Here is a 13,723-nt window from a genome sequence, read left to right as displayed (position 1 = left end):
CGCTGGCTAAATTTGGCCTCCAAAGCTGCCATTTGCCCTGGGAGGCTGAAGGAAGCATCCCTCCAGGGACAGGCCAGGTGGGAATTTCTTTCCTCCCTGTGTTTCATAATGAAGATTTCCTGAGGAGGGTTAACCTACCTGTTGCAGTCCCAATCTTGATATTTCTGTCTGTCTCTGTTTCTCTCAGTGCATATTCTTTTAAAAACCTTTTTTAAATTTCAGTCATGCATGTAATATGCCTAGTTGTGGGTTTTTGAGCAGCCTACTCCTGTGTCTCTGTTTTGTTCACTCTCCCTCCAGAATTAGTTGCCTCTTGGAAATTATTCTGGGAAAGGATCAGATTTCCCAAGACCTGGAAGTAGCGAGGCGGTTCGCTGCGGTTTCTAAGTCACTCTCATATTTCTCTCCCAGTGGCGGAGGGGGCGGGGGACAGCCTAATTTCTCCAGAGCCTTCCCGAGAGATGAGTCCGAGAGCCTGTTCACTCAGGACTTGAGCAGGATGTGGCTCAGAGCCCTGGTGGCAACTGGTTGAAAAGTCTCAATGTGCAGAATCTTGCCCAGCTTCAGTGGGGATTTTGCAATGCCAGGCAAACCTTTCAGCTCCTTTTTGTGTTTGCTTGAGCCCAGAACATTGGGTCAGGTGCGACTCTGCAGTCTTGTCGTCATTCCTGCTCCCGGAGAGGCAGAGACCCTTCGTGAAATGCCTCAGAAGGAGCAGTGCCTTTTCCCTGCTTCAGGGGGCAGCAGGTGGCTGCCTTTCGGAGGATCCCTATGAAAGAGGGAGGCGGGTTTGCTGGCATGCTGACCTCCTGCCTCTGTTTACCCTCCTTTGTCACTTGCAGTGGCAGCAGCATCTCCCAGGCAGCAGCGGCTGCCCCCAGAGACAGGTTGTGCATTTCCAATTTCTTTCTCTGGGGCTTGCCTGGGCTTGCCACCGCCTTCCCCGGCTTCTCTGGAGGAAGCCCTTCCTCGCAGCTGCATCGCATGCCCAGGCTTTCCTCCTGGAGGGGGAGGACACAGCAAGCGCCTTGCCTTCACAGCCGTTGCCAAGCTGCCAAATCTTCTGGCCTTTTGGGGAGACTGTCGAGAAAGTTTGGGCTGCTTTCCCTTGGACCAGTTTTTCCCTCGATCCTTTCGGAGGGTTGAGGTGTGCTCCCCCCCCCCCCAATTTTTAGCTGTTGTAATTTGAGCAGCAGTTTTAAGCTTAAACAGTATTTCTTGATCATTCGGATAATCAAGTGGGAATATGTTAGGTTCGAAGCACATAGGATATCCGAACACAGTGTTGCCAAATTAGCTAAGTACTGCAGAACGCCTATTTTTCAGTAGCCAAGCCATGGGCCTCATACTTTTGAAAAAAAATTATGTCTCTGTGTTAGTTTTTGTTATGTGAAGGATGCCGCAGACCCGGGGGGGGGGGGGGAGCGCAGACCACCAATTGGGAGCCTTTGTCCTACGGTACCAGAGCTATTGGCCTCTCGCTGAGCTATTTCAAGAAAGCATTGATAGCAGAGTCTGTCATAGTCTAGCTCCTTTGGTTTCCTCTCATTCCGCTCAACTCTGCTTTCTCCCAATAGCCACAAATTTTGTATTGGAAGTGGTGATGGTTTGGGAGAGTGTTTATCTGCCGATGCCGTGAAGAGGAAGTGGTCTTCCTAAATATGCAGAATCTGTTTTCGATCAAGGGACTGTTCTAGCTTCCTGATTTTCTTAATCCTGGTTATGTAGAACGGCCTGTGCTTGATGGGGAGGGAGGGCAGGAGAGGGAAATCTTGTCAGGAAAGCTGAGATGTGCCAGCGAGGGGGTGTCCAGGCCCCCCCCCCGGCATTGTCAGTCCATGAAATGCTGGCACCTGGGCAGGTGTCGCAGGCGAGTTGAGACTTTCTTCTGCACAAAGGCCCCTTCCCACGGAGAGAGGCCTGGCCACACACAGGCAGGCAGGTGGGGGCTGCTAGCAGGAGCTCTTCCCTTGCGCTCGGACGCAGCCCTTGAGATGGTTCTGGGAGGCTGCTCTTAGCTGGCTGCTCAGGAAGCCTCTTGCCATGCAGACATCACCCCAGAGGAAGCTGCCTCATACTGACTCAGAATAATAATGATAATAATAATTAATTATTATTTATACCCCATCCCTCTGGCTGGGTTTTCCCAGCCACTCTGGGCAGCTCCCAACACAATAAAACATCAGACATTAAAAACTTTCCTATACAGGGCTGCCTTCAGTTGTATTTTAAAAGTCAGATAGTTGTTTATTTCCTTGACATCTGATGGGAGAGCATTCCACAGGGCGGGCGCCACCACTGAGAAGGCCGTTTGCCTGCTTCCCTGTAAGCTCACTTCTCACAGTGAAGGAACTGCCAGAAGGCCCTTGGAGCTGGACCTCAGTGTCCGGGCAGAAGGATAGGGGTGGAGACGCTCCTTCAGGTATACTGGACCGAGGCCGTTTAGGGCTTTCAAGGTCAGCACCAACATTTTGAATTGTGCTCAGAAACGTACTAGGAGCCAATGTAGGTCTTCCAGGACTGGTGTTATGTAGTCTCGGCAGCCACTCCCAGTCACCAGTCTGGCTGCCGCATTCTGGATTAGTTGTGGTTTCCGGGTCACCTTCCAAGGTAGCCCCACATAGAGCGCATGGCAGTAGTCCAAGCGGGAGATAACCAGAGCATGCAAGACAGTCTGCAGGCAGGGAGGGTCTCATCCTGCGTACCAGGTGGAGCTGGTAGACAGCTGCCCTGGACACAGAATTGACCTGCACCTCCATGGACAGCTGAGTTCAAAATGACTCCCAGGCTGTGCACCTGGTCCTTCAGGGGCACAGTTACAGTACTGGGAGCCAATGAAGGTCTTTCAGGACCGGTGTTACGTGGTCTCAGCGACAGCTCTCAGTTCCCAGCCGCATTCTAAGAGTATGTCCAGCTCAGGATGGCAGCGTGGCTCCCGAAGGTGTCAAGAAGGGGTCGGGTCTCTCCTAGGAAACCAGCCGGGGGGGGGGGCTGGCGGCTTTGGAGTATTGAGTGGCAGAGAGCCAAGCTCACTGATGAAGCTGACCCCCTTCACAGGATTATTGGGAAGAGAAAGGGTCTGGAAGGAAACCCCAGGTGCTCTGGACGGTGTCTTGGGAGTCCTGTCTTTGTTCCTGCCCTGAAAGGTGGCGGCAGCAAAGAGAGATTCAGAGATGCAGGTGTTTCTCAGGGTCCGTTCCCAACCTGCCTATTTATTTACGGTGCAAAGCAGAGTTCCTTTTGCGCTTCCTTCATTGCAGGGGGTTGGCACAGCCCTTGGGGTCCCTCCCAACTGCAGTTCTGTGATTCTCCTTCATGCCCCTGCCCAGGACTCCTTGCTTCTGTCTTTCCTCAAGGTCCCTAGGGAGGCTTCCATGATGCCAAGGTGATGTTGGGGGTGGTGTTGACATAGGTGCACGCAGGTTCCTGGGTTAAATCAGCCTTCTTCCACTGGGTGCTCTCCCAATTGCACTACAGCACCAGCCTGCGCAACTTTGGGATGGGAGTTGTAGTCTGAAGTACCCAGCTGGCGCCAAGGGGGGGGGCTGCATTGAAACTGAGTGGGGGCTGGTTTTCCAGCTGCAGGTTGGAGAGTCCCCCTGTGCCCGCCCTTGGCTGGTGGCTGCCCTGCTCTGTTCTGCTTCTGCAATTCCGGGGTTCCCAGGAAGGCAGCAACTGGCCTCCTTGCGCACTGCTGACAATGCGCCCTTTGAGCGTGCTCCTCGCCGGCCGCGCACGCTTCCTCCGACTTCCTTTGCCTCTCCTGCGAGCTTTCCCTTTTAATCCTGCGCAACAGCCTCCGCTGCCGTGATTCATGGGGCGACTCTCCCTGAACTGCTATAAATCCCGCTCCAGCGCCTTCCGCTCGGCAGCCCTTTGTCTGGCGCTTTCGTGGCGCTAATGAGCTAATTGTTTAACAATCTCCCCGGATTCATTTGCCTGCCTCTGCCTCTTTGGGAAGCCGGGGCTGCCGGGGACCTTTTGACAAGCCAATCTTTCTCCCCGCTTGACAGCGGGGCGAGGGGAACAGCGCCGGCCTTTGTAGGCGGGCGAAGAAAGGAGGCCCTTTCCATCCGCCGGCCGTGCTGCTTCCGTCTTGACCCCCTTTCTCTGCGGGGAACACAAATGCGGCAGACAAGCGGAACCTCCCCTGTGTTTTCTTGACCCGCTGGCTGTCCATTCACTTCCCATCTGGTTTTGCAGCCTTAAAGAAACAGAGGGGGGGCCCTCTTATTATAAATCTGTCTCCGCAAGTGATCGATGGAGATCTGTCTCTTTAAGGGCAGCCTGGGTGGCTTTCTCTTTAAAGTTCTGCTTTTTCCTGCCGGTCGGCTCGGTATGTGAGCAAGAGGAAACTGGTTCAAAAATGCGAGGCATTAATGTAAAGTGGTTTTTGAAAAAAGGAAGGGGGTGGGAAATGAAGTAGGGCACGACCCGAGCTCAGATCACCCGGTTCAGGCAGCCTTCAGTCTCTCTGTGCAGCTGCACAAAGGCATGCGAGGACCGTTCTGGGCGCCTCGCCCCGAAAGGGATATTGTAGGGTTGGAAAGGTTCAGAAAAGAGCAACCGAAATGATCCAGAGACTCTCCTGCAAAGAAAGGTTGCAGCATTTGGGACTTTTCGGTTGAGAGAAAGGCAGGGAGCATGTGACATGATGGAAGTTAGCAAATTTGCATGTGGCATAGAGAAAGTGGAGAGAGAAGTGTTTTCCTCCCTCTCTCCTCACACTAGAACTTGTGCACCTGTAACTAAGCTGTCAGACGGCAGTGGTGGTTGCTCGTGAGTAATCAGACGGGACTCAGACCTGTCTTCTACAGGTTTTATTTTGATGCAAAACTATTTATAGTGCAGAGCCACAAGTTCATGTCTGTCTCAGTCGCTAGCAGAATCCGGGAGTGGTCGTTTCCAGGACCTCCCCCAACATAAGAGCTTCGTCACCCCCAGCCTTTCCCTTCCTTCTTTGCATTTTACACCTCTGTGCAGGGTGGGTGACGGAAGGAGCGTGCTTCCCTCCTGACCGGCTTGGCCAGGAGCGGTGCTGAGTCTCCCAGCAGCATCCTCTGGTCCTTTCCCCTCTTCCCCACTGGAGGTGTGGCTTTCCTCACCACAGGAAGAGGAACTGCTTCACAAGATTTTTGGAGGTTCCCTGTAATCCAACTGCCCCTCTGCTTCCCTGCCCTCTTCCGATGGCAGTCCCCTGACATAAGCTGAACACTGAAAGATTCCAGATGGATAAAGGCAGTCCACTTTACACAGAGTTAGACTATGGAACTCCCTCCCACAGGAGGCGTGAAGGGCACCTGCTCGGGTGGTGCTTGTGGATGATGCCATGATCTTTGGCTAGTTCAATGAAGTTTATGATGATGGTGATCTACCCAGATGGCTTTCAAAGAGGGTGAGATAAATTCGTGGAGGAGGAGAGGGCTATTGATGGCGCCTCGCCAGGATGGCTCCGCCTCCACGGTCAGAGGGAGTGATGCTTCTGAGTGCCACTTTCTGCCAACCACAGCAAGGAAGGTCCGCTCTTGGGCATGAATCCTGCTTGCTGGGCACCTGGTGGGCCAATATGAGAACAGGGTGCTGGGCTTGGTGGGCTCCCTTTGGCCTCATCCGGCAGCCTCTTGGTATGATACGTTCTTGCGTGATGCCATCATGGATGGCACTGTCTGGCAGCCCTCTGCTCAGTCCCTTGCCCACTTCCCCAGCTGGGGGGGCGGGATCTGAAACAGGCAAAGCAAAGGGCAGCACTGCAGAAGTTGGGGGTTGAAGTAGCTCTAAGAACGGGGGGGGGGTGCTGTGAGGTGGGTTTTTCTTTATTTTTCCAGCCCTCGCTCTATCCTGTTCCATCCTGTGCCCACAGTTACCGGCAACCGTCCCCCTCCCTCCCCACTCTGTTTTCTGTGTTCACGGTGTGTATTCAGAGCGTAATTACAGATCAATTAGTCTGTTTTTGAGCCCCTTTGGAGCCGGTATCAGAGGATTAATGCAAAGAAAATGAGAGGGGCTGTGGGTGTCGTTTCATGTGCAGATAAAGAGCCCCGCCAGGATGAATGGCTCTCTTGAGGCCTCTGAATAGAGGATTTCTTCATTCTGTGTCAGCCGGGGGTTTATGGGAGATTGGGAGAGGGGATTATGGGAATATTCATGACCCAGATCAGGGACCCTGGGATGAATTGGTGGAGGGAAATGGCTCATCTTTTGAGCAAACACGAAGTAAATGGGGAGGAGAAAGGCCATTCACTGGGGCCTGCGTCATTGTTGCAAAGCTGCAGGCGGGGTGGCCGGCCCGGGGGCCGCTGTTTAACAGGTGTCACGAGAACCAGGCTCTCCGTATCTCTCGCTCGGTGCCGAAAGCTCTCAAAGGGGACGTTGTTTGTGCAGGAGCCATCGGAGCAGCTTTGGGGCGGAGAGGTCGGGAGGAAGCAAGGCAGCGAGAGGGTGCTGAGCCCTGAGAGTTCGGGGAGGAAACAGGAGAAGGTTTGGGGTGGGAAAGTTCATGGAATCTGTAGAGTTGGAAGGGACCCCCAGGGTCATCCAGCCCAGCCCCTGCAGTTGAAGCCACGGGTTCAGGTCCTCCTCTCTGGAGCAGCAGAAAGCAAACTTGCTCCACTACAGGGAAGGACTCGAACCCGTGGCTTCAAGTTGCAAGAAAGGAGATTCTGCCTAACACCAGAACTTTCTGGCCATCAGAGCTCTTTGGCAGAGGAATGGTCTCCTTCCTCGGAGGTTTTCAAGCAGAGGTTGGGTGGCCATCTGTCAGGGATGCTCAAGCTGAGATTCCTGCCTCGCAAGGGGTTGGGCTAGATGAGCCTTGGGGGTCCCTTGCAGCTCTACAGTTCTGTGGCTCTGTGATCTTCCATGAGACAGCCGTTCAGCAACAGAGGACGGCATAATGTTCTAGAAAGTGGGCAGAGCCTCAGAGGGAGAAGGTTTCCTGGCGACCAGGTGGCAGGCCGGACTCTGCGGATACAGGGCACCAGCCAGGCACGTCTTCTAGAGCAGCCTTTCTCCACCTGTGGGTCCCCAGATGTTGTTGAACTACAACTCCCATCACCCCTAGCTAGCAAGGCCAGAGCTCAGGGATGATGGGAGTTGTAGTCCAATAACATCTGGGGACCCACAGGTGGAGAACCGCTGCTCTAGAGTTTGCTCTGGCTTCTTTCTGCTTTCTAGGTCTCATTTTTACTTTTGCCCCATAAAGTGGCTACACAGACCTCTGAAAGAGCACGCTCTTCTCTTCCCAGGACCCTCCATGCGCCACGCTCCCATGAAGAGGGCTGCTCTCTCACCTGCCATGTAACTCAGGGACGGCTTTTCTTTTCTGGAGACACCCCCAAGTCCAAGCCGGTGGTGCAGGCTGGGCGCCTGGGGGCTGGTCTGCTTGGGCAGAGATTGGGCTGCCCTTTTGCCTCTTCTGCCCTTCCTCAAGCTTTGGGTGGCTCCTTGCTTTGAGTTTTCTGCCTCTTCAGCCGTGGGCTAGTGGCAGGAAGGGTGTTTTCGGGTCAGCTTTGCCACCAATTGCGCCTTTTGCTGACAGGTAAATAGATAAGCCTATAGACAGATAAGTGGCTGTAGCTGCTGCTCCTGCAACTGCTGGGCAGACTGCCAGATAAACTCTGACCTTTTAAAGAAAAAAATGGTTGTGGGTGGGTGAGCAAAACAGGCCAAAGTCTGGATTACAACTTTTGCAAAAGCATCTTTAAATTCAGGGCACTTCTCTTAGCCTGTCTTGCTTTGATTTGGTTTGGCTAGTTTGAACGCTGCCATCTCTTTTGAAAGGCTGGACCTCTGAATTGTGGTTTTTATTTTGTCTTCTGGAATATTTTATGAGATGGCCAAGGGGTAACTTTCCAAATGCTATTTAATCCTGCTTTGCTGAAGCAAAGTGAGCTGCGTGAGATCTAGGAAGCAGCCTTATTTGGAGGAGACACACTGTGGCCTCCTAAATCAGCCCCTGAAAAGAACAAACCATTCAGAAGCTTCTGCATCCGCAGTTATTCAATCTTTTACATTTATATGTCCCTCCACCCTTTCCTCTGAAGAGCTCGTGGTAATGTAAGCGGCTGCACTCAGAACTTTCACAACTTCTAAACCTGAAATTATTTCTCGGCAAAAACACAGGCCATATTTTAATTTTTAGGAAGTTTTGCCAAGGCTGGCCAACCAGTTAATTCTGAGGCACACCTTTATGCTAGATTAAAGGTAAAGGTAAAGGTACCCCTGCCCATACGGGCCAGTCGTGACCGACTCTGGGGTTGCGCGCCCATCTCGCTTAAGAGGTCGGGGGCCAGCGCTGTCCGGAGACACTTCCGGGTCATGTGGCCAGCGTGACGAAGCTGCTCTGGCGATCCAGCACCAGCGCAGCACACGGAAACGCCGTTTACCTTCCTGCTATAAAGCGGTACCTATTTATCTACTTGCACTTAGGGGTGCTTTCGAACTGCTAGGTGGGAAGGAGCTGGGACCGAATGACGGGAGCTCACCCCGCCGCGGGGATTCGAACCACCGACCATACGATCAGCAAGTCCTAGGCGCTGCGGTTTTACCCACAGCGCCACCCGCGTCCCTTTATACTAGATTAGTCTGCAATAAAAGGTGGAAATTTAATTAATGCAGTTTAACTGTGACATGTTAATACAGTATTATTAATACATCAATGCAGGCCTTAGTCTGACTGCTGGCACCCTCTCCGCTTCAGAAGAGGCTCCCGGCTGCGGATGAGGCAGGTCTTGTTGAGGCCTCCGAGGCACCTGTGGGGCAGGGAAGGGATGGGATGGGGGCCCAGCCCCGCAGCCTTCCTCAGGGAGGCCAGGCCTGTTTCCACTTGGGAGAGGAGGCATCTGTGCCTGGAGACATCCGTCCTGACAGCAGCATCTTAACTTTTCCAGAAAAGGTTCGGGAGATCCAGGAGAAACTTGAAGTCTTCATTGAAGCCCTCCATCAAGAAGAGAAGTAGCTGGTCCTCACAGGTAAGGAGCTCTGGGTGGTCACTGAGCAACTGCAGCGCTCTGACACTGCCCAAAATAGGCCCGTCTTGCTCTTGGTAACACAGCCAGGAAGCAGGAAGCCCCCTTCGTCTTGCCAAGGGACTGCGGACCTCCATCTTTGCCTGGAAGGGCCCTAAAAGGTTGTTCCGTTAATCCTCCTGCTGCTTCATCCAAGTCTTACAGAATTTTCAGATGCTCCCCAAGGGTCATCTCTGACAGACGGCCACCCAACTCTGCTTAAAAACCTTGCGAAGGAGCCTCTTCCACTGCTGAACAGTCCTCACCGTACAAATGTTCTTCCTGTGTTAGTCGGAATCGCCTCTTGACCCCTCAGCCACCTTAACACGCTTCCTAGCTGATTGGAGATTTGAATCTGGGCCTCCTGGTTCCAGCATGGCACACTGGGGGGGGGGGCATTGTGCCCTATGATGCCCCGTGCTCTGGGCCAATCTGAACGAATGAATCTTCATTTGCGTCAGCCGTCGGCCATAGCAATAAAACAACAATACAATATCCAAAGAATAGAAATAAAAAGTCAATTATATAAAATACATTTTGGGGTTTCGAATCAATGGTCAAATAGTGGACCTTATTCTGATTGCCCCAGCTAAAAACCTTGCAACCTTTGCTGTCACCTGCTCGTCTTGATCTGCCAAGAGAAAGGACACGGTGGCAGTGGCTGGGGGACCCAAAATGGACAATAAAAGAGGGGTGATAAGTCTTTATGAAGAGTGCAAGCCAGAAGGGCATGCGCCACCAATTTGGTCCTGCCATCTCCACAGGGCCATAAGCGTTTTCATGTGGAATCTGTTGGAATCGTCCCTCAAGTCCAGCCGAGGGCAAGACATTCAATCTGGGCCGATCTCTCCCTCTTGTCTTGCTCTTTTACCCTTCTGGGTTTTGCTTGAGGAATGGCGCCAGGGACCTGTCTCTTGATTGAGATACCTGGCGAGTGAATGGCGACCCAGGATGGGAGGCGGCTTTTCTCTTCCCAGCAAGCAAAAATGACTGGGGGTGGGACGGGGGTAGGGGTCCTCTGTCCAGTCTCTCTCTGCAAATTCAGTCCATTTGTGTTTGTGTTTCAGCAGAGCTTCTACAGGAAGACAAAGCCTCTCTTCTGGAATGCACAAAGCACTAGAAATGGCCCCGCGGCGCCTCCTGGTCCTCCTCTCCTCCCTGTTGCACTTTTTAGGGGTGTCCCCGAACGTCTCCCAGGGAAAGGAGACAATTGGCAGGAGGCAGCGAGAGGTCCTGGCTGCCACCTGCCCTTTGGGTGACGGGGGCAGTAATAATGACGAGGGAAGCACACCTGGCAACGGAAACCGACGCTTTCTCACCTGGAAAGGATGCCTTGAGGGGGTGTCCAGATTCTGCAAGTGCTCCCTCTCTCTTTTTCCAGGGAGGGGCCAGAAGTAGGGGGTTTTTCTTTCTGGGGTGGCAAGACCCCTTCCGCCGCCTCTAGTGATTTTAGCCGGTCGGGGGCTCCTTTGTGTGGCGAACCCGAGGGGCTTGAAATAAAATTTTAGCCTTTGTACATACGTCGACAACACCTCCTACGTAATGTTTGTTTGTTTGTGTGACGCAGCGCACTGAGGGGCCCTCCAAGCGAGAGCAGCTGCCTTTCAATGCTTTTCTGGGGAGCCAGATCTTGACTGAGGCACTGGAGAGAAGCTGGGCAGGGGGAGTGAGCCTGGCGGGGGCTCCCAGGCCGTGTCCAAACAGGCACCCGGGGGCCCATTCATGGGCATCTGGCTCCAAGAACAGCATCCTCCACTATCCATTTCACTGCAGTTTGGTCCTGGGGTGGGACTTTGGCCAGCTCCATTTCACTTTTTATTTTTATGCTTCCTGAGTATCCCACCGGCAGTGGCAGGTTCCAGATAAATGGTTGCACATCAGCCGCTTTTGAGACATGTGGAATAAGCGCCTTAGAGAGGGGCAAGAAGCTCCAAAGAGATTTGCTCTTGGTCTGCGTGGCAGGAGCAGACTCTGGAGGGAAAGCTCCTTTCAGGGACTCGCCCGGTTTGGTTTTTTTATGCTGCAGGGCTCCGATGGCTTTTGGGCGGGAGAGGGGACCCTGCCGTGTGCTGGTCACTGCCCTCCACACAGAGCCCCTTTAAACCCAGCCGTCTCCTCTCTGCATCGTGGAAGAAACTGCCCCCTCTGTGCAGACACTCGTCACCCCCATTGAGCAGCTCCAAGCATCCGTTGTGGGTTGACTCTGTCGTTTTGCGCCAGCCCTAAATGCAGAAATACACGTTACCAGTAACATTTCCTCTCCCGCTTTTTGAGGTATCTTTCCAAATGTCCTCGTGCCCCCTCTCCCCCTCCCTATCCCCACATCTGCATTGTCTGCCTTTCCACCTCTGCGCAAGTGACTTTCTGGCAGGCTGCTTCCTCCGATGGGCTATGCAGCGCTGCCTTGCAAGTTCTCTCCCCTCGTCCTCCGGGGATCCTGCCTTGCTGCACTTCGCAGGTGGAGTTTTGTTTTGTTTTTCGGCAAAGGGGATACTACCTTTGCTGCCCCCCTCTTCCTCCGCATGGTGTTCTGTGAAATCTGGAAACAAGATGAGCAGGGAGAGGCAGCTGTTGCCAAGAACCAAAATGAGAGTGATGGGAGAGAGCAATCCTCATTCCTCTGCTATTAAAATAAAAAGTGAGATGGCATTTTGTGTGTTTGTGTGTATAGCAAATGCTTTTGGCCGCACGCCAGAGATTCTGTGCCCTTAATGATGCAAAAGCCTCTTAGCTGCTCTGGCCTTCCAAGAGGCAACCTCAGGATCCCAGAAGGGGGTCCTTCCCAAAAAGGGGTGCTGCACCAAGACCCGTCTCTTTCCGCCCCCCTGCCCCCCCCCAATCCTCTTCTCGTACTTTATTCTGTCTGGTCCACTTTTCAGTTATAAGCCTCTGTTGCCGACCTGACGTTTAGCATGATGTATCCCGTGGAAGTTATTTATTGAATGCAGATGTCATTGAAGGAAAACAAAATAAAGAGAGGTTTTGAGCACTTAAATTTCTTACTCTCTTCTTTATTTGCATGCCGCCCATCTGCCCCAAGGGCTCAGGCGATGGGGCAGGAACCCCAGCTCAGCAGCAGAGCACCTGCTGTGCCCCAGGCGGTTCAATTCCCCCGTGGCTCCTCCGGCCAGGGCTGGGAAAAGGCTCTCTGCCGGGAACCCCCAAGAGCCCTTTCTGCCAGTCAGCCCTGACCAGGGGTAGGCAACGTGGTGCCCTTCAGATATTGGTGGACTAGAGCGCCCATCTTCCCACGCTGTTGGCCATGCTGCCTGGACCCAACAGTGAAGCTGCATCTTGGAAGAGTCCCCCTAATTCAAGAGGGAGATGCTCCATGTTTGTGTGCTAGAAAAGTGAAGGCTCTGTGGTCACAGGACCCCTCTCAGCAGTGGGCAGGGGGGCGTCCCTCTCTCTCTCTCTCTCTCTCTCTCTCTCTCTCTCTCTCTCTCTCTCTCTCGTGAATTCCAGAAGCACGCAACAGCATTTGGCCTTTTCTTAAAACACTCATCTTTCAGCCCCTCAATTAGCCAAGATGGATTGCATTTGGTAAAACAGCAAAGTGCTGGATATTTCATACTGATCACCGAGTGCAAAGAAAATGGATCCCACCCCCCTGTTAATTATCCCAAGCCAGCATATCAAGAAAAGGGCAGCCAACTACATTTTACTTGAAACTGTATTAAAACAAAATTACCCTAATTATCTTAAGATTTGCTTGAACACAGAAATTATAGTGCATTACTCGGGAGTTTGTCCATCAATCCAGCCCATGAACTTGCAGAACCAGTTTGATGGACACTTTTAACGGAAGGGGGGGGGGCTGTTCATTCCAGGCGGATCTGAATCCCAGTGGCTCCTGGGCTCAAATCCTGCTTGCTGGTTGGCCAGTCTGAGAACAGGATCGTGAACTAGGCAGGGCGCAGGCCTCATCCGGCAGGCTCTTCTTATGGGCAAATGCATCCACTGAGAGAAACTCAATCCAGTTTATGATGTCTTATTTTTCAAATAAGTCCCCGTGAAAACTGGCCAGCATTTTAGTGCAAAGTTCATCCTGGCGCATCTATTTTTCTATATGTTGCTTGCAAAACCTGGAGGAGGGCGGCTTCCAAAGGATGGCCAGGTTACCACTTTGGAAAGTCCAAAGGGAACCAACTTCCTTCCGCCTCCTTGCCTGCAGCCCCTCCACCCGTGAGAATGCCCCCCGAAATGTTCACACCTCCTCGGATGCAACATCGTTTCTCACAAACCAATGGAGAATGGTAAAAGAAGACGAAAACACACACCGAGGGAGACATTTTTGGCACAGCGCTAGGCAAGCATCATTTGCCCAGAGAGAGAGAGGCCTGCAAGAGCCTTTGATGCGCAGATATGACACGTTTATTGCCAGCCTCTCCCCACAATGCCTCTTTTCTGTTTTTGTGTGAAAACCAACATCCTCCGTCCTGCTCCAAGGCCATTAGCATTTGCAAAGGCCCTGCTCCATCGCTGGGGGGACGACACGGTGCCCACCCACCCCTTCTGCAATGCACTCGCCTTGTCTATTATGCGGGGGACACAAAGGAGCCCAGAGGCGGGCAGAGGCCTGTCCGATCTTGTCATGTCGCAGCCGCCGCCCCCTCCCCTGAATGGGCTCTGAGGTAGGTAAATTAATTCCAGGGCGGGCGGTGGGCGTCGGATTCCTTTGTGACCCTGCTCCTGTACCATTTGTTTTGGGGCTTGTC

General features: G+C 52.9%; 1 protein-coding gene across 5 annotated transcripts in view; it reads left to right on the top strand.

The window, feature by feature from the left end:
- OPA1 (OPA1 mitochondrial dynamin like GTPase) overlaps positions 1-12,000 on the top strand; it is a 56,255-nt gene extending 44,255 nt beyond the window's left edge. For 4 of the 5 annotated variants that reach the window (XM_081007407.1, XM_081007405.1, XM_081007406.1 and 1 more), the window contains 2 exons: positions 8,889-8,969; positions 10,076-12,000. In XM_081007407.1, coding sequence (XP_080863533.1) covers positions 8,889-8,956 — 68 coding nt within the window. In that variant the 3' untranslated portion in view covers positions 8,957-8,969; positions 10,076-12,000. Of the gene's footprint in view, positions 1-8,888; positions 8,970-10,072 lie in introns of all 5 variants that reach the window. The other variant, XM_081007404.1, reaches the window with a different exon arrangement.
- Positions 12,001-13,723: the final 1,723 nt, after the last annotated feature.

Source organism: Podarcis pityusensis (genome assembly GCF_964106645.2).
Source record: "Podarcis pityusensis genome assembly, chromosome: 5".
Lineage (NCBI taxonomy): Eukaryota > Metazoa > Chordata > Lepidosauria > Squamata > Lacertidae > Podarcis > Podarcis pityusensis.
This window is presented reverse-complemented; position numbering and strand designations above follow the sequence as displayed.